Raw genomic sequence first — 20904 nt, 5'->3', positions numbered from 1 at the left:
TTGAATATATTTTTATTCATATTAAAATAAAAATTAAAGATCCAGTACAACAAAATACCTTTGTGAGTACGTACAATTCTGTAATTGCCATAAAAAAGTTAGCCTGTTTTTTTAAATAGTTACAATAAATATTTTCATTACTGTTACGCATTATTATTATTTCAGTGCAATTTCTGCAATGTGAAATAAAATCAGATTCACAGAATTTAATAAAACATATTTTTAATTAAAATACAATTGAAATATTTGATTCAGTTCATAATTCTAGCATGATCTATGCTCATACTATACATTTAATCCAGCAAATTAACATTGTGAGTACTTATAATTTTATTTTACAAATATACTTACAGTATAAGCAATATATAATTGTTTTTATTCATATTAAAATATATATGTGACCCTGGGCCACAAAACCAGTCATAAATCTCAGTTTCTTTTGAAATTGAGATTTATACATAATAAGTAGCTTTGAATAAAGCTTTCCGTTGATGTATGGTTTGGTAGGATAGGGAGATACAGCTATTTGAAAATCTGGAATCTGAGGGTGGAATAAAATCAAAATATTGAGAAAATCACCTTTAAAGTTGTTCAAATGAAATTCTTAGCAATGCATATTACTAATCGAAAATTAACTTTGATATATTTACAGTAAAAAAATTGCAATATATCTTCATGGAACATGATCTTTACTTAATATCCTAATGATATTTGGCATAAAAGAAAAATCGACAATATTGACGCATACATGAGAATTTTTCACATTGCACTTAATGAGAATCATACAGTATAGACAGAAAATGTTTTTCTAAATGAAAATAAAATGTATATATGTAATCCAGTTCAGCATTATAGCATAATTTATACTTGTACTGTAATAACTGAAATAATATATCATTTGTATCACAATTTTTTCCCACTACTACATTACATGACAATTGATGTAATCTGGAAAACAAGCTAACAAAAACAATAAAACAAACAAAAAACTGTAGTGCATGTAACCGAGTGTGTTTAAAATCATTTAATACATTTTTATTTATATTAAAATAAAAATTAAAAATCCAGTACAACAAAATACCTTTGTATGTACAATTCTGTAATTGTCATAAAAAAGTTTTATTATTTTTTTAATAGTTACAATAAATATTTTCATTACTGTTACGCTTTATTATTTCAGTGTCATTTCTGCATTGTGCAAAAATATCAGATTCAGAGAATTTCATAAAAAAATATTTTTAATTAAAATACAATTGAAATATTTGATTCAGTTCATAATTCTAGCATGATCTATGCTCATACTATACATGTAATACAACAAAAATAGTTTTATTTTACAAATATACTTCACAGTACAATAAATATATGATTGTTTTTCTTTATATTAAAAAGATATGTGACCCTGGACCACAAGACCAGTCATAAGGGTTTTTTTTAATACAAAAAGTTGAACAAATAAGCTTTTCATTGATGTATGGTTTGTTAGGATAGGGTAATATTTGGCTAAGATACAACTATTTGAATATCTGGAATCTGAGGGTGCAGTAAATCAAAATATTGAGAAAATTGCCTTTGTCCAAATGAAATTCTTAGGATATTACTCATCAAAAAAAAGTGTTGATATATTCATGGTAGGAAATTTACAAGATATCTGCATGGAAGATGATCTGTACTTAATATCCTAATGATTTTTGGCATTAAAGAAAATCGATAATTTTGACCCATACAATGTATTGTTGGCTATTGCTACAAATATAGCCGTGCTACTTATTTTGTTTTGTGGTCCAGATTCACATAACATTATGATTGTCATTTACTTGTCCAGATAATATTCAACGATAATGTTACAATGCAGAAAATATGCTTAAATTTTTTTTTTCTTTTCAATTTAACACAAAATGTGTCCTAGCTGTGTTCCATGATTTCCGTCAGATTATTTTTTATTGTTTATTCTGTTTATAACACTACATTGCACACTCCATCAGCAGATGCAGTGGATGAATAAAATGCTTCTCTGTAATGTCTGAGAACTGCACGGCCTGTGGTTTAATCCATTACAGATAGTAAAGCTTGTATTGTCAGAAACACTTGATGTGGATCTGAGCTGAAGTCCAGGAAATGAAATGAATCAAGCGGGGAACCTCACTATCTTAAGTGTGCCCGAGAGAAAACAATGACCCAACCTCTAATCAACTTCATAAATCCACATCGACATGTTTAAGGCCTCCTCCGCTGCTCCAGTTCCGTGCGATATCCTGTCCGTGGAAAATAAGGGGACCTATAAATTGATGTCAGCTCGCGTGATCTCTTAGTGCCGCTCTGCACGTACACCAATATATTTCTCTCTACGTGGCCATTTTGTTTTTACACTATGCTACAAAGTGTCATTTAGTTACAGAGATGCATGTGTTATTGTGTACAAGCTTGCATTATGAAGGTCTAATGTTTCTGACAATGCTGTATGCTTTGTAATGAGGATTTGAGATGAGGCTGGACTATTAATGAGGCAGACATAGATTCCTTTCCTTGTGTGTTAAAGGTTTAGTGCAACACAAAATGAAAATTCTCTCACCTTCATATCATTTCATTCCTGTATGAATGACTTTGTTTAATAGAATGTAAAATTAGATATTTTGGAGAATGCCCAAGCTGCTCGTTTGCATAAAACAAAAACAGATGAGTATCACTGTGTAGCTACAAATAAAAAGAGCTTCTGAACACTGTATTCCAAGTTTTCTGAAGTCTTACAATAGCTTTGTATATAGAAAAAAGCTTTGGAATTGTATTCTTTGATTTATTTGTTGAGCTTGTTAGTGCAAATCACAGTCTGTTCATGTTGTATGGAAAGGAGCAGCTTCAACATTCTAATAGACATCTTCTGTTGTGCTCAAAGAAAGGTATGCAGGTTTGGAACCGCATGACCAAATTGTCTTTTTTACTCCACCTTTTATCAGTGTCTTGGCTGCTGCGTTTTGATACCCTTGAGTCATAAGGGTATATTGTTGCATTGGAGATTGACTCGCCATATGAACCGCAGACTAAACAGAAGGACACCTGCCACTTAAAAATCTGCTGTGAGTGCAACGTTTATCGCAGAGGCGTGTTAAAAACAGAGGGAGGGGGATTCGAGTTGTAAAGTTTACTGCCACTAGATTTGTTGAGCTGTATTTTATCAAAATGGATTCTGGTTTTCGAGATGCTGCAGTGCTGCATAATGTCACGCCAGCTGGAGGAGCTATTTTAAAGGATTGTCCAAAAATCTTCTGTTTTTAAACTATAGTCCTTTAGGGTCTTGTCACCAAAAAAAAGAAAAAGAAAAAAAAAAAGATGCTTTCAGCTGCCTGTCGTACTGAGTGGCACACAAAAATATCTGGGTCATTGAATCCTGTGAAGAGATGTGATTAAATGTGAATACCAAGAGTATTTTTTTGCTGCAGTTATTTTTATTTTATTAAATGAAGTATGTTATTTTAAAAAGAGTTCTAAACACACTATTATTAAAATGTGTGTTTTTTTATTTATAAATAATACTTTAATTCAGCAAGGTTGCATTAAATTGATCAGAATGACCTTAAAAACTTTGTATTTATTAAAGAATATTTAAAAAAAAAAAAAACGTAGGGGTGCATTGAAATGAAAATTCTTGGCTGAAGCTGATCAAAATATTATTTTTTTTTTGTTCACCATTGTATAAATTAATTAGCCAATATTTACTTTTTACAGTTTTGTCTTACTTTTCAAAGAAAAAAAAATCAATTACAAAACAACAATTTAAAAATATTTACTTAACATTGAACATTTTTAGCATTCTAATAAGCATTATAGCCTACACAAAAAGCACAATTTAACTAAGCTAGTAAAATAATATTCCTTGGCCATTTTTAAGACGCCCTTCTTAAATCAGGCATGTGTTTTTAATGTACAAGTAAATGCAGCCTTGCTGAGCAAAAGAGAATAATATAATAAATGTATTATTAGAGCTGTTGTCATGGTTGTTATCATTATTTTTGTCTTACTTTTTATTTTATTTTACAGAACAACAGTAAAATTACAATACTAACATTTTGGCGGAAACCCACAAGAAGACCTTTGCCTCTACTAGAAGAAGCCTTTTTGCTGACAGCAGCAGATTCATGAATGATTTTCATCACACTGTTTAAGTGCAGATATACGGTCTCTCGCTGATGGTGCTTGTAATAATTTTGCTTGTAATAATCTGCTGAGCAGTATTGAAGTCCACTGTATGGAAAAAAATCCTGGAATGTTTTCCTCAAAAAAACTAATTTCTTTGTGATTGAAGAAAGAAAGGCATGAACGTCTTGGATGACATGGGGATGAATAAAATATCAGGACATTTTTATTTTGGAAGTGGAGTAATCCTTTAAATTTTAATCGTAGGTTTAGCTGTAATAAAAAAAAAAGTATTATTCATGCTAACCAAATCTTTTTGTGTGTTCTTGTAGAATCATACGGACTGAACTGGCTTCTTTCCCTCCCTTTGATGTTGAGACAAGAGACAAGGTTGCCATGGAAGTGAAAGAACGCAGACCCTATCGCTCCCTGACCTCCAGGCGGGACACGGAGCGCCGGTACACCAGCTCCTCAGCTGACAGCGAGGATGGCAAGCTCAACCCTAAGTCCTACAGCTCCAGCGAGACCCTCAAAGCTTTTGATCAGGACTCCAGATTGGCCTATGGCAGCCGGGTCAAAGACATGGTGCACCATGAAGCCGATGAGTTCAGCAGGCAAGGTGAGCGGTACAAGATTTCACGTGTTGGATCTTCTTGATAAAACCACAAGTGAATTTTAAAACCGAAATGGTGTAATTTTTGTTCCACTAGTGCCACCAAATGCAATTCAATGTCAGAATTGGCTGATTTCAGTTGGTACTTTTTCAATCTTGGGCAGAATTGTGCTCAATTGTCTGCGTGGGTTACATTTTGCATGGGCTCCAGTATGGTTTGCATTTGCCATGAAAGCAATCTGGCCTAATTTGCAGAAGTGAACCGTTATTGATGACATTATAATTTGCCTATTAAAGTATAATGCATTTCTGATTGCTGCATGCCTCCACAGAATTTACCTTCGGCCAGCAGCCTGCATTTTTCATATCTGTTATACAGTAGACAGACACAAAATAATTTCTGTGTGTGAAAAGACTCACCCTCATGTCGTATTATAATAAATGCTGTTGTTATTTTTTTATTTTTTATTTTTTTCTGAGAAATACAACTGCATAATTATGTCCATGCTGGTTTTTTCCCCCATGCAACAGTTATTAGCAACCAGGGGCTGTCAGACTTCCAACAAAAGCCACAACAGTCATGATGGTCTTCTAATATAGTGCAATAACATTGTTTTAGAACAGGCTAAAATTTGTTCCTCACTCCTAAAAAAAACAGATAAATATTATTATTATTATTATTATTATTATTAGTAGTAGTAGTAGTATATAAAAATGAACACATCAGTTTTTAATATTATTGTTACTATGTAATACTTATTTGATTATTTAGTTTTATTACAATTGATTATTATGAAATTTCATATTTTACAGTACTATAGTATTATCGCTATAGTATAATAATAACAAATCAATAAAGATGTTATATTAACTATATTAAATGATATTATATACTATAGTATTATTGCCTTACTATTATGATTATTTGATTTAGTTTTATTACTAAGGATTATTATATTTTTCAGATTTTACAGTGTTATAATACTTTCACTATAGTATATAGTGTAATACTACTACTACTACTACTACTACTACTACTACTACTAATAATAATAATAATAATTATTATTATTATTATTATTATTATGTAACATATTTATATTTTAACAAATCAATGCAGAAACTATATTAAATATATTACATAATATTATATATTATAGAATATTATTATTATTACTACATAATACTAATTATTTAGTTTGATTAATATTGATTATTATACATTTTCAGTTTTTAGAGTACAGTAGTATCACTATATAATAATAATAATAATAATAATAATTATTATTATTATTATTAGTAGTAGTAGTAGTAGTAGTAGTAGTAGTAGTATTTGTAATAAACTATTTATATTTTAATTAAAAATATACAAATCAATGAAGAAATTATATTAAATATATTAAATAATATTATTTACTATATTATTATTATTATTATTATTATTATTATTACTATTATTATTGTTGTTGTTGTATAGTCATATTTAATGGGTTCCATAAAAAACAACAGTGCGAATGTAGCCTGAGAAAAGTAAAGTAGAGAGAGATTTTTAACTCTGTTAAAACAAGCAAACAAATAAACTAAACTATACTGAGCTCTCCCCCTATATCCTTGTTCTAAAATGAAATGTAAATTGACATTAACGCTGATATTTTTCAAATTTGCCTCCAGACCCTCCTACAGGGCTTGAATCATGTTTTTCCACCCGTGATGAGTTTGCATCCCTGGAGTAAAAAGTGAAGCAAACAACACTCTTTTGTTCGGATTTAAGATTTGTGTTTTGACAAATAGATATTTGGCAGTAGAGCTTATATTTGGGTCGTGAGTGCCTAATAATGCTCGTTATTTGACTGCTGCTTAAAAGAAAAAAATATATAAAATATAAAATGAAACAAAAAATATGAGAGATTTTTCAGCATGATGATTCCCCTAAATGAACTGTACTAAAAGTTTTAATGGCAAGAATGCAATTAAATTGTAATCATCCCTGATACATGACCTGGGTGCTTATTAGTTTCTTTTGAAGTGTGAAACACTGCACCCTTGATCATTTCACTTGCCTACTTCATATTAAAGCACATATCTATTACATGTACTTGTTAACATGAGACAAACTATCATACGCTTTGGGGGAGCTCAACTCACAGACTCGAGATCCGCAGCACATCTTTCAGATACGCTTGAGAGCCTGATTGCATTCGAGCAATTAAGAGAGACTGCCTGTGACGATTTGATCCGTCGCTAATATATTCCAGCCGTTCTGCAAAAGCAGTATCTAAAACCGGAGAGATAAAAGGAAAGCCGAATGCGGTGTTTTAGCTTTGCCATTAGCGTGCTGGGACTTTAATGAGAGGGGGGTGCCGTGAATGCTGATTCGCTGATGTCTTTTATGACCTTCTAATGTGTCCAGTTGATGGTGACCTGAAAAAATATCCACTTCCCCTCCATGAATACTAAATGCATTGTTGCTCTCAGCCACGCTAACTATTATTGCGCTCACTCTCGGGCATAAATCTATAATTTGCCGTTAGCTTCATCTAAACTGCTTCCTCTTTCTCGTACCTTTGGCCTTTACCAGACATGAGCGCACTCTGAATGTGGTGTTTACTGAGGTTTTGCACACTCAAGTGGGTTGGAGTGGTCCATTTTGAATATAAACTTCTCATTAGACTTTCTAAGTTGATTAAATATCGGCTAGTGTCGCATATTGCATATTCTCTGTCAATTTGAAGTCATATATGAGACCAGGTGCACTGTTAAAGATGTTTTGTTGTAATGAATGCTAAAAGCCCGTAAGACCTTTGCTGACGCAGAGGCGAAGAATTGTTGAATAAAGTCATTATTTTTGTTTTCTTTGCGCACAAAAAGTATTCTCGTAGCTTCATAAAATTACGATTGAACCATTGACGTCACATGGACTATTTTGTCGATGTTCTTGGTACCTTTCTGGACCTTGAACTCAGTACCCTTGCTGTCTTGGAGGGTCAGAGAGCTCTTGGATTTCAACAAAAATATCTTAATTTGTATTCTGAAGATGAACGAAGGTCTTACAGGTTTGGAACGACATGGGAGCGAGTAATTAATGACAGAGTTTTCATTTTTGTTTCAACTAACTCTTTAAGGCATCATAGGTTCACATTTTAGCCCAAATGCTGTTCTGAATGGTACACTCTTAAAAATTAAGGTGCTTTAAAAGGTTCTTCACAGCGATGCCATAAAGAACCATTTTTGGTTCCACAAAGAAAAGAACCTTCTTTCATCACTAAGAACCTTTTGTGAAACAGATGTTAAAGGTTCTTTATGGAACCATGTAGACAAAAAAAAAAAAAAAAAAAAAAAGGTTCTTCTATGGCATCGTGAAGCACCTCTACTTTTAAGAGTGTAGGTGATACATTTAAGCCCAAAATATACAAAATATAGTTTTGACGGCAGTGCTTAGAATACACATACAACTGAACGCATAGTTTTATATAGTTTTTGATTAGTGTCCACAAATGCAGATGGTTGACATGCAAACTAGGAAGTTTCATCCTTATCCAGAGTTTGTGCAATTTCTCTCGGGAAGTTATTACCAATAAAAACATCGTTATAGTTGTGGGTAATCAATGCGTTATATGTTTGATGTTGTGTTTCAAATAGTGTGTTGTTGTTGTTCTGTCTCCACCATTTCTTTCATTTTGTTTTGTTTTTTAGAGTGTGACACACTAAAACACTAAAATGTTTTATACTGTATATAACATTTGTCTGTTATAGTTCTGTGTGACTAGATGCTAACATCAGACTATAGAGTGTGGCAGTTTGGCTAGTTCACCCAAAAATGAACATTAGACCGATGATTTACTCACCCTTGAAGCATTCTAGGTGTATATAACTCTTTCAGAAGAATCCAATCTGAGTTGTATTAAAAATTGTCCTGGCCCTTCCAAGCTTTATAATGGCAGTGGGTGTTGTTTTTTTTTTTGTTGTTTTTTTTTTTGTTCAACTGTACAAAAGAAGTCCAATAAAGTGCATCTATTCACAATAAAAAGGCCCCGGAGGGTAAATAAAGGCCTCCTGTAGCAAATCAATGCACTTTTGTAAGAAAAATATCCATATTTAAAACATTATAAACCAGTGGCCGCTCCTGACAAATATCTCTGGGGGGGCAACTGTTCCGATGATGGCAAAGATAACCGCTTTAATGGGTAAAATTATGAAAAAATTCAGATAGCCAACTTTACAGCATTACATTGCATTGTTTGATTTGGTTTCCCTGTTCCTAGATGGCAACATCAGGCATGAATTGTACAAACTGTACAGTATTTTGAATAGCTATATTAAATTTATCGCAATGGTCTCAAATGCACTGAAACACTTCCACCATGGCCATCAAGAGACACATTGTCATCAACTAGTTTGCCCTCTAAGAGTAAAAAAAAAAAAAGCAATACTGCTTTACATTTAAAGACTTTTTATACCGGTCATATGGGTACCGGTGCCGTATTGGCACCGGGTTTCGGTACCCAACACTAGCGGCTATGCGGTGGAGATGCGTTCACTGTCAAACATCATTCGGCATTAATTAGGTAATTTTGTCAAAAGAAATGTTCTTGATTACAAGAAAAATACAGATTGTTCTTGTTGTGATTTATTTTGTCTATCCTTTATACAGATTTATTATACTATATATTTTTTTTTATTATACAGAATTATTTTATTTCGATCTACAGTCTAATAAAAGTTAAGAAAAAGATTAGCCTATAACCCTAAATATATGTAGACTGCAAGCTAATTCCTTTTTTCTTAACTTTTAACTTCTTCTAATAATTATCAAGAATATTAAATCAACTTAATAGGCTAGGTTAACGAATTTTCTTATACAAACATAATGAATGCACTTCAAAACGAAGTTTTCATAAATAAATTCAGGAATCACGAATATGACAAAATAATATTATTTTAAATATATTAATTGTATAGCTATAATAGTTGTATCAGATTAATAAGGAAATTATAGTGCCTCGAATTTATTAATGTTTAATTTAGTTCGTTTCGCTCTCTGGAAATGTAAAGAAAAAATACAGTTTTTACTTGGAATTCGTTTTTAATCCCTGGTTTTAAACAAGCATATACATGAGATCATTTATATATTATTGCTTGAATAAACGTTTAAAAATAGTGCTAGAAATTGTATAATTAAGGAAATTAAACAGACCTAGGCATTTGAAAAGACATAGGCCCAGTGAAATGTGTCTAATAATTCCAAAAAGAAAGAAGCATTGGACATAATGAAAATATTCGAGATATTTATTAGGAATACCATTTTCTTAACAATTAAGATGCTGCATGTGTTTATCCAGTCTAATCGAAGTGTGCGTCTCTCCCCCGATTTTCCCAACAAAAATCCCACCCCCTCTCAGAAAATACATAAAGCTGACATTACTGAGCTATATGCGTTTAAAAGTAGCTGTCCATATGCATCTTTGATGCTTTGTGTTTTTTGGCCTTCTCAGAGAGATGGTGCATATCAGTGACACCTGTCTTTGTCCAGGTGGTGTCTGTGTTGGCATCAGGGTGAATCAGGACACAGGGGTAGCAGAACAGAGCGTTAGCCACTTCACATCCCGCCATCCATGTTTTCCGCTCATACCAGCTCCGGGAAAATCCGCGGCAGTATGTTTTCCCCGCTTTTTTTGATACCTGCTTGATATTTAAATTTGGTCTGGGTGGTCCTAATTCTTTTAAAGCCAATTTATCCACATTGCTTCGACGACTGAACGGTAAATCCCTCAATGACACGATGGAGTTCAAGTTGCTAGCCATAATGTCGATGTCGGTCTGGCGGTCACGCTTCCCGCGTGCGTGCTGTACTTCTTTGAGCACACATCAGTGCGTATTACGAAATCACGTTGGGGCGAGCCCTCCCGGTGCCCATTGAAATGCATTGTAGGGTCCAAAATTTGAAAAAAAAAATAAATAAATAAAAATTAAAAATAACTCACAATATAACTGTAAGACCGGCTGGGGTGATTTTCAATCTGACTGAGATCGCCCCAAGGGGGCAGGGTTTAAGGTTGGAAAGTGGCATTCAGGCTGTTGATTGTACAGTAATATGCAGACTAGGACCAGCAAAATAAGAGTCTTTTTCTCCTCTCTTTTTTCGTGTGGCTCAAGGAGGGCGATGCACTATCGCCCACCATGGGCCAGCCGCCCCGGTTATAAACCCTTTTCTCTAGCTTGCATTAACTGGTGTATGTGTAAACCTTTCCGGACGGATGACGTAGGATGTATGCATATGAATAATATATGCGCCTATGAGAATACGCTAGTCTTGTGAAAGCCAAGGTTTGTTTACAGGAGCAAAGGAAGCAAAGTTTTCTTACTTTAGCAAAGGAAAACCAGTCCACTCTCGGACATTCTTTACAAATCCTCGTTTTGTACCTCTAATTTGTGACTAGTGTTTTGTTTTGTTCTGTTTTGTCCTCTGCGCTTCTGCATTCGTCACTTCTCACCAGCGCATTGCACTACTCATACGTCCTACAACAGTTAGCACAAGCTAGAGAAAAGTGTTTAAAACATTTTAAATATGGATATTTTTCTTATAAAATACATCAGTTCACTACAGGAGGCCTTTGTTCACCCCTCTGAGCTTTTTATTATGGATGGAAACACTTTATTGTACTTCTCTTGGACTGTTGAACAAAAAATAGCTGTCCACAGCCATTATAAAGCTTGGAAGAGCCAGGATTGTTTTTTTTTTTTTATAAATATATGTAACTCTGATTGGATTTGTCAGAAAGAAGAAAGTCATATACACTTAGGATGCCTTGAGGTGAGTAAATCATAGGCTAATTTTATTTTTTAGGTGAACTAGCCTTTAAGTTCTGGAAGTATAAATCACATAAATGTATTTCATATATTAGTTAGTATATCATGACTTAACAATCTTGGAGCTCATGGTTGGTTTTTCTGGAAGGGTTTTTACAATATTGTTGAAAAAAAAAAAGTAATGAAATGAAACGAACAAAATGAATAGGATTTTTACTTCCAGACCCCTACTGTTGCAGTCTGTTCTTGTATGCATAACACAGATTGTATTTTCTCTCATTGTGTCCTTGTGTGTTTGTATCAGGGACGGACTTCTCTCTCAGAGACATGGCTTTTGGAGATCCCGTGCCGCCCCATATGGCAGCATACAGGACAGAAATGGGCCTTCCCCACCGCGACTATTCGGTGAGCGTGGGATCAGACGCTGACACAGAAACGGACGGCATCATGTCCCCCGAGCATGCTGTCCGACTCTGGGGCCGCAGCAACACCAAATCCGGACGCAGCTCCTGCCTTTCCAGCAGAGCCAACTCTAACCTCACCCTTACTGACACCGAGCATGAAAATACAGAAAATGGTGAGTTCAAATGTCTGTACGCTCTTTTCACAGTTCGACTGAGAGCAAGATTACGGCACCAGGCACAGAGGGATGTCTCCAGTTTAGCACCACGTCAGTTCGGATTGAATGTGTGATGCCCCTTTTATATGGAAATCATGTGTGGTTTGGAGAGGCGGATTTTTTGACGTTCTAGGTTGGTTTTTGAAATGCTTCTGCTTTAAAAAAAATCTCATGAATGCTGATTTATGGAAATGAGCGATGTAATAATATGATAATTCAAGTTCTGTGTTTTCTTTTTATCACTAAAAGCTATAGAGAACTTTAAGAGCGATGGTATTTTTTCTTCCTATCACATTTGAATCAAAACAATGTCAGTATTAAAAGAAAAACTATTCTTTTTTTCTTACTTTTCATATTTTATTTAAATGCTTTCAGGCATTTTTTAGATTAAATAAACGTATCAGAGCCTGTGCACTTTCTGTTAGGCTATGTCTTTGACACTTCTAATATTTTTCATTTCATTATCTGGTGACCTTTCTTATACAAATTTGGATTTGATTCGATACTCTGTTATATTTACAGATGGATTAAGCGCAATATTTCTGCTGTGAATAGAGATTAATTTATTATTAATACAGTAATTATACTATGATGCATGACAGTCTCAGCTTTATTTTGATTGGCCAGTGCCAAAATATGATCCAGTCTCTTATACTAAGCAATAAGCTATGAGACACAGTGTACAGTGTATCACTTTTTTTTTTTTTACCACATTCTTGAGCACAGTGTGATGCAGAGTGCAAAAAACATAAAAAAAAAACAACAAAAACAATGTGACCTGTGCTGGGAAAATAATTCAAAATGAGCAAATTTTCAAAAATGAGTTCTTTTTATTTTCACATTTTCCATTAAAATACTTACAAAATTGTTGGAATAGGACAAAAATGACTGAGCTACAGTCACTTTAAGGTGATATAGTCAGCAGAGTTAAAGTTTCCTGAAGATTCCAAAGCAAAATCACCATGCAACATTGCATATTTTCCTCCAGTTCTTTTCTTAATAATAATTACTATATTATTAATCACAATATAGCTATTTTTATTGTATCTTTGTTATTAAAAATACATTAATACACCAGAGTTCATTGGTTTGGACTCATGTCATTGAGAATTCTATATGAATATTCACAAAGCTGGAATTTGCAACAATAGACCTACAACTTGTGGTGAGAAGCAGCAGCAGTTGTCCAGAAGTGAGCAAATAAGGGTAAGATCATTTTGGATGTTTCATTTCTATTTGTAGCATTGGGATTGCTAGAAGAGGGCTTAATAAACAAATTTTTGTGAAAACCTCAAATTCAAACTAAACTGATATGTTTCGCTTCTTTTGCCTGTGGCTCAAAATTAGACTATGTGCATTCCGACTTATTTTGCCAGCGTGGGTCACATATAAACATTGCAAATTATAACAGGTTGTTTTTTTATTTTCATAAATTGTTTATGATAAACAGAACAACCAGTTCTTCCCTGAAGTAATTTAGTTCAGTGATGAATTATCCATATGTAACCGCAATAAAATGCATGTATTTTGCATTTTTCAGTAATAATCTCCAAGGCATGTCTATACGACGGAGCTAGCCGAGGTCAGATGCTTTCTGATGAGATTAGTGGCCCAAACAGAGCAGGCAGCCATCCTGGATCCATCCTCCTCAAGCTCAGTGCTTCCAAATGGTCCCCAAGGGCCCAATGAGTGTCTTTGCTTGCATAGAAGGTCACATTGCACTGAGACGGTGTCACAGTAAAACTTGTCAAGAGCAGGCCCTGATTACGCTAGAGGAACCGCTCTGAGAACTGCAGGAATTTATGGGAAATCGCAGCATGAAATATTGAGTCTGTTATAAAGTAAAGACTTCCTTTTGGGAATGCAAATGTTAGCAATGTTGAATAATATAATTCATCTTTTTAAAAACTGCAGTTAAATGATATTTCATGAATGGCCATTTGAGTTGTGTTGACTAGCTGACTTAAAGGGATAGTTCACCCAAAATGAAAAATTGATGTTTATCTGCTCACCCCCAGGGCATCCAAGATGTAGGTGACTTTGTTTCTTCAGTAGGACACAAACTAAGATTTTTAACTCAAACTGTTGCGGTCTGTCAGTCATATAATGGGAGTCAATTGGGCTCTATGGCTTTGAGAGTCAAAAAAACATACACAGACAAAACCAAATTAAACTCTGCGGCCTGTAATGATACCTTGAGCTCTTAAGACACCAAACAATTGGTCTGTGCAAGAAACTGAACAGTATTTATATCATTTTTTACCTCTGATCCACCACAATGTCTAACTGTCCTGAGCGCGTTCACAACAAAGAGCAAGCAACCCTAACTTCAGTCGATCAGGCTCAAAAGTTGGGAGTTGGTGAAAAGTTAACACTCTCAGATGAGTTCGCACAAGCAAACTTATAATCAGGATAACCACAAGAAATTACAATTTTATACACAATCGTATACACAATCTCTCTGCACTGTATTTACAAGGAATGACATATACGTGTGCCACGCTCAGGACAGTTGGACGTTGCGATGGATCAGAGGTAAAAATGATAAATACTGTTCAGTTTCTTGCACAGACCGAGTGCTTGGTGTCTTAAGACCTTAATATCTGACTGATAGACTGCAGTTTGAGTTAAAAATCTTAGTTTGTGTTCTACTGAAAAAACAAATTCATCTACATCTTGGATGCCTTGGGGATAAGCAGATAAACATCAAATTTTCATCCCTTTAAGAGAAGGTCAGTAAACTTGTAGCATTTTATTTATTTATTTGGTATATAAAATATTTTTTTTAACTCCACTTTTTAAATTATTATTTTTTTATGCAATACTTTGACTCGTAGTCTGTTTTACATTAATTTTTGGCACATAACTTTCCCTGTGAATGATACCTCAAATCGTGTGGTTGGAGGAGAGGCATGCTTTTACTTTTCTAAGCAATTTGATATTCAAATTTTGCTCAGCAGATGATAAAGTGGACAAGAAATCCTATATCTAGAGACCAGAGTATTATTGAAACTTGTGCTTTTTTCCACCTGGCAACGTTCTTTGGCATCTGGACCTAAATCATTTTGTGGCTATCCTCCCCCGTAGCTAAATCAGGAGCCTTGACTTTTTGTGAGTGAAACGTGATCTTTCTTCAAGGTTTCTTAGCATTTAAACGCTCGAGTTTGGCACTCTTTATATCCGCAGTCTAGTTAAGCCTTAATCACGCTCTCGTTTACAATGTACCTTATGCATATTCACTGCCAAACTCTGATAGTGCCTCTAACGGCCTTTAGAAATCACACATCAAGGGCCCGGCAGCGAAACACTAATTGCCTTTTGCTTCACAGTCTCCCTAAAAGCCTGCAAATAGTCTGTTTTGCACCGAAGTCTGCGTCGTTTTAGCTATTAGATTCTTATTTAAAACGACAGAGGTGTTCCTTTGTGCTGCATCGCATTTTATGCATAGACATCAGTGATGGACTTAAAAAGAAAATGGAATATGTCTGTCTGAACGTCGTGAAACGCTGAGGTGAGGCTAACCCAAATGCGCGTTAAACTGGATTTGATGACTGTGAAAAAGAAAATGCCCTCTGTGTATATCTTTATTCACAGCTTTAGGTGTCTGTTTGACTGTTGTAAAGCAGACATAATTCAAAATTGCTTTTTATTCTGTTCATCCAAGCAGAAACTCCAGTTGCGTTCACTGTTTTTGAGGTTATGTTTAATAATGTGCACTTTAAAGGGCAAACTAACTGAAACCTATTGAGTTATCCAACCTAGTTCTGTTTTATCACGTTAAATTTAGACTAACAGAAATTTAAATGTACATATTTAGGTTTTATTTGTATTTGGAATTAATTTTCTTTTTTATATTTTTAGTTTTCTTTTTTAATTTTAGTAATTGGTTTTAGTTTATTTTATACATTTCTGTTAAGCTTTATTTTAATTTTAATTTCAGTTTTACTTATTTGCTAATATTTATATTTTATTTAAGCATTATTTAAGTTAATTTTAATAAGAGCACTGGTAATATTTGAATATTGCAATTATTCACTATCCAAGTACCCTCTTATACAGTCACAATACTTTTTATCTAAGTGAACGCAAAACAGATTTTTTTCCTGTTTTCTACTGATCCTTGCATCAACTGGGAAGCAAAGCCGTTGTAATGCATTAGTTCATATTGAGATTAAAGTAAATAAATAAATAATGCTTTCTTGATGTTTAATTTATTTCACATTGCTGTTGCTTTTAGAGCTCATTGGACTAAAAATATCAGAGGAGCGTCTTGGTACATAAAGAGAATTTTAGAATCACTCTGATTCATTTAGCAATTAGCTTTCATTTTCCGCTGTTAACATTGAAACTGGTGTTGTTTATCTTGGCGACGGTACATTCATTAGATATAGCATAATCCATTATCATGTAGCATGGGTCTTAGGCAAATAGATTGTGAATTTGTGTGTGTGTGTGTGTGTGTGTGTGTGTGTGTGTGTGTGTGTTTGTACAACCTGCTTATACTCACCCTCATGTCTGAGCAGATTTCCTCAGTCGCTAACGGTCAGGCCCATTGCTGAGTCATTTTGATCGGGTATAGGCTGATCTTTTAGCGGGAAGCCGAACCTTGTTCTAAACATAAGGGTTGCTCAGGGCAATGTGAAAACTGTGTAAGTGGCTGAGCTTTATGGGTATTCGCGAGTGCTACAAGCAGTGGAACTCACTGGAAAGAGTTCAAAACTTGCCCTTATGTCATACCAAACCTGTATTACTTTTTAGCATAGAACACAAAAAGAGATATTTTGAAAAATGTGCTAGTCACCCTTTACCACGCAATTACAATGAAAGGGGCTGGAGATCTCAACCTTAAAAAGAATACAAAAGCAGCAGTTTTACTTTTGTTAATCTGTGAAAAATTCATGTTCAGTGTGTATGGTTCAGGCCAGCATGGGCGACAGGGAAAGCTGAGGTTGCATTGATCAGCAGGATATTTTCAGCTATGGCCACATCACATGGTAACATAATATGCGCTATTCAAAGCTCGGGTCATTAGTGTAAATCGAACACGAATAAATGGACGTTCACCAGCTCAAAATGGCTGTGATAGTCATATCTAAATTTGTTTACAATCCAGGGCTCATCTTAATGACGTACTTAATCGATTTCTTCATTGACATGTTTTTGAAGGTGATGGCATAGTGGTTAAATGTCTGTGATTCTGTGAAATATGAAAGTTAAGGGTTCAACTACCGGAAGCGGTGGTTCGATTAAAGGGGAAATAAGTAGGACTTTATACCGTCGCTGTACCAAGGAGCAAAGCCCTTAAAGGGGTCATCGGATGCCCAGTTTCCATAAGCTGATATGATTCTTTAGGGTCTTAATGAGAAGTCTATAACATACTTTGGTTAAAATTTTGCAGTGGTAGTGTAAAATCACACTTTTTACCTTGTCAAAACCAGCCATTTTTAGAGAGAGCTATTCTGTTGCATGTTCCTTTAAATGCTAATGAGCTCTGCTCGCCCCGCCCCTTTCTGCCGTTGGATGATGAGCCGTAATGTTTACTTTAGCGGCATTTAGCCACATTTAGCTGCGGTACTTGCTAACAAGCACATTATTAAGAAAGGCCACACACATAGACACGTATGTAGATCGGGATCGGCGCTTTCCTTTCAAAAAACGAAAGTAGCATTAATCCTCTGCGTCTTCAGAGGCTCAGATGTAGGGAGTAAATGACAACTGCTTTGTTCATTTTTACATCCAACAACATAACACCTCAATCGCTCAATCTGAGACATTCTTGTCTTCCCCTACAACTGAGTCGACACAATGGCAATCGGAGTTGGACTATTTAGACTCAGTGAGGGCGGGTCTAAGGTAAGGCGCTTATCACACCGACAAGAAGCTGAGAATGATCTGTTTTTAAAAAGGGGATATTACTTTTAAAGATATCCACTGGGTGGATTTTTATCATTGTAGGGTGGTTGTGTACACAAACTGCCAACACACATTAATGTTCAAACAACATGTAAAAGTGAGTTTTGCATCCGATGACACCTTTAACCCCATTTTGCCTTAAAATCGTATAGATCCCAAGTTTTTATAAAATGTCAGCTGCTCAGTTTCTTCCTGAATTGTCTTTACCATCATGTAAAAAAAATGTCATGATAATAAAGGTTTAAAAAAAGACACAAAATGTGCTCTGAGGTGAAAAATGAATGACGGCATGGTTTTCTTAGAGGCAGTAACATTTAAAAAAAAAATCATGATTAAGCTGGTGCCATCCATCAGAATTTTTCCCTGGGAGCTATATAACTGATAATGTCCCCATGTGATCTTGAGTTAATGCCTATTATGGGGGCTCGGCACGGATGTTGAGCAGTTGGGAAATGGAAGCTGAACCCTGGGAGCGGTGGATTAGCATTTCCACCTTTGTTTCTTGCATTACGTGACTTTTTGCGGTTGTTTGTATAGCTTAAATTGACAGTTTCCTGCTGAATTAGGTGCGTTGAGACAGTCTCTGTTGTACTTTGAAAACGGCGGCGGGAACTTGAAGGGCGAGAGGGATCAGAAGATCGGAAGAAGTTTGATGTACACGCACAGCACGATCTACAATTGCTCTCCCTTATTTTTGTTTGAAGCGAGGAAGCTATAATTGGTTAATTTGACTGAAACTGCCTCTGCGTTGGTTCTTTGTAGAGCCTGTATAAGATGTCACTTCTGAGGTTTAGTACTCGCTGGAAACTTTGAACTGCTTTTGAACTGCTGAAAGATTGAGGTTAAGAGGGGCTCATGGGGAGTGATCAGTGTTGCTGTAATTGGGGATGTTGACAATAAGACAAATGTGCTAGTATAGAGGCTCACTGTAACTTTACACTCAGCAGACAAGCAGTTAAACAAAGTTACTTCTGTATCCCAATAGCATATGAGTTTTGGACTTTAGTTTTGAGCGTTAAATGATAAAATCTGTCTCATTTCGAAAAAATATGCTCAGCTTCAATCTGGCTAATAGTGTGTATGCTGCTCCATTGGGCATCTGTCACAGACTTGATAATTACGGTTTGCACAGCGTGGCTGGTTGGCAGAAGGGGGTATATTGTTTATCTTGGGTGTATTTCTTTTATATTTTGTTCTAAATTAGACTTGGATGTCATGGTGATATTGAGCTGGGAGGAATATGACTGTGCCCACCAAAAAAGTGCTGTTTTGTTACCATAGTTTTGTGAAGATGTCAATTCAATACTATGGCATTCTCTTAATGTTCTTGAATTACTCAGTAAATGCTCTTATTTGTGAAAATGGTATCATTTTGTACAGACATAAACATCAAAGTACTGTTGTATTACTAAGGAATGAACACTATTTCAAAGTTAACCATTTGTCTCATGAAAAACCAGCTACAACCAGGTAAACCTAGGTTGTCGACTAGTAGTCCATCTTAAAATCCCCTTCAAAACCAGCAAAACAGACCATGCTTCTTCGGCAGGTTTAAGTTGTTTTTATTAACAAAATAAAAACAATATATTGCTCAAGTTTTGTAAAACTTTCAACATGAAATGTCCAGTTAGTAGCACTAAAAGCATGTTTAGTTTTATTCTAAATATATGAATCTTAATCTTGCAATGTTGTTGTAAGTATCGCAAAATGAAGTGTCTGGTGAGTAGGGACGTGCCTTTCACTGCATGATTCAGTCAATTAAAATGCATTTAGCATAATCACATAACTCAAGATATGGGGCAGAACATGTATATATTTATATCATTTCTTATAATCAATATCACATGAAAAGTGCCTTTTTTTTCAAAAGTCCGAATGATTAAAAATGTTGTATTGAATTGTATTGAATACAACAGTTTAATAAACAAAAAGTTATACGTTTTAGTCACCATATTTCCTGTTTTTGCTGCATTCCGCCAATAAAAATCTGTCTCTGAGCAACGTGACAGTGTTTCGTTCCTGAATAAATCAACCATTTTAATGGTTCGGTTCAAACTCAATGACTCACTTAACAGTGACCTGGTTTTAATTTCACATTTAAAGTATCTTTTCATTTTTTAATTATTTTAAATATCACTATTCAACGTTATTTAACATTTTTTATGTATTTGTAACTGCAGGTTAAACATTCTGTGTCCCTCTGAGCTGCATTAAACAGTGTGTAAATAACACTTTCCTCTGCATTGCAAAGATTCATTTTGTTGATACTGATTTCATTTGCTTGGTAACAGCCCAAAATGTATGAATCTGATTCAGGCTGGTTTAAGCTGGTCTCCCAGCCTGGCCAGGCTGGTCAGGCTGGTTTTAGCTGGTGGTCTCCCAGCCTGACCAGCTAAGACCAGCCTGGCCAGGCTGGGAAAGTGGCCAAAACCCCTCTAAAACCAGTCTTCTGACCAGCTGTGTGGTCAACTAACCACTCACACACACACACACACACACACACACACACACACACACACAAAAAAAAAAATTAATAAATAATCTTTATTAATCTGCCCTATAATCATAGTTTGTGAGAAAATAAATAAATGTTTATTTCAGCTGGAAACTCCATTGAATTTTGGCATTGAGGCATGTTTTTTCCAGTGAGCCTATGTTGGAAGTTTTATACATGCTAACTGTTAGCTTACAGTTGATTATCCTTTCGATGTGAAAAACTCATGTTCACAACCAAAAGAATTGGACATACTAATTACAGAGTAAGTTACTCACCCACTTGGGCTCAAATGGCTTTTGCTTGCATCTGAATTGAACTTGAAAT

The 20904-nt window shown here is 34.9% G+C and overlaps 1 protein-coding gene across 1 annotated transcript; it reads left to right on the top strand.

Moving 5' to 3' along the window:
- Positions 1-4527: 4527 nt before the first annotated feature.
- Positions 4528-12244, top strand: LOC141284467 (teneurin-4-like). Its single transcript, XM_073817433.1, has 2 exons — positions 4528-4750; positions 11856-12244. The coding sequence occupies exons 1-2, from the start codon at positions 4528-4530 to the stop codon at positions 12242-12244; spliced, it is 612 nt and encodes a 203-aa protein (XP_073673534.1).
- Positions 12245-20904: the final 8660 nt, after the last annotated feature.

Source organism: Garra rufa, chromosome 14, assembly GCF_049309525.1.
Source record: "Garra rufa chromosome 14, GarRuf1.0, whole genome shotgun sequence".
Taxonomy (NCBI): domain Eukaryota; kingdom Metazoa; phylum Chordata; class Actinopteri; order Cypriniformes; family Cyprinidae; genus Garra; species Garra rufa.
The sequence above is the reverse complement of the archived record's forward strand: the minus strand, read 5'-3'. Positions and strand labels throughout refer to the sequence as shown.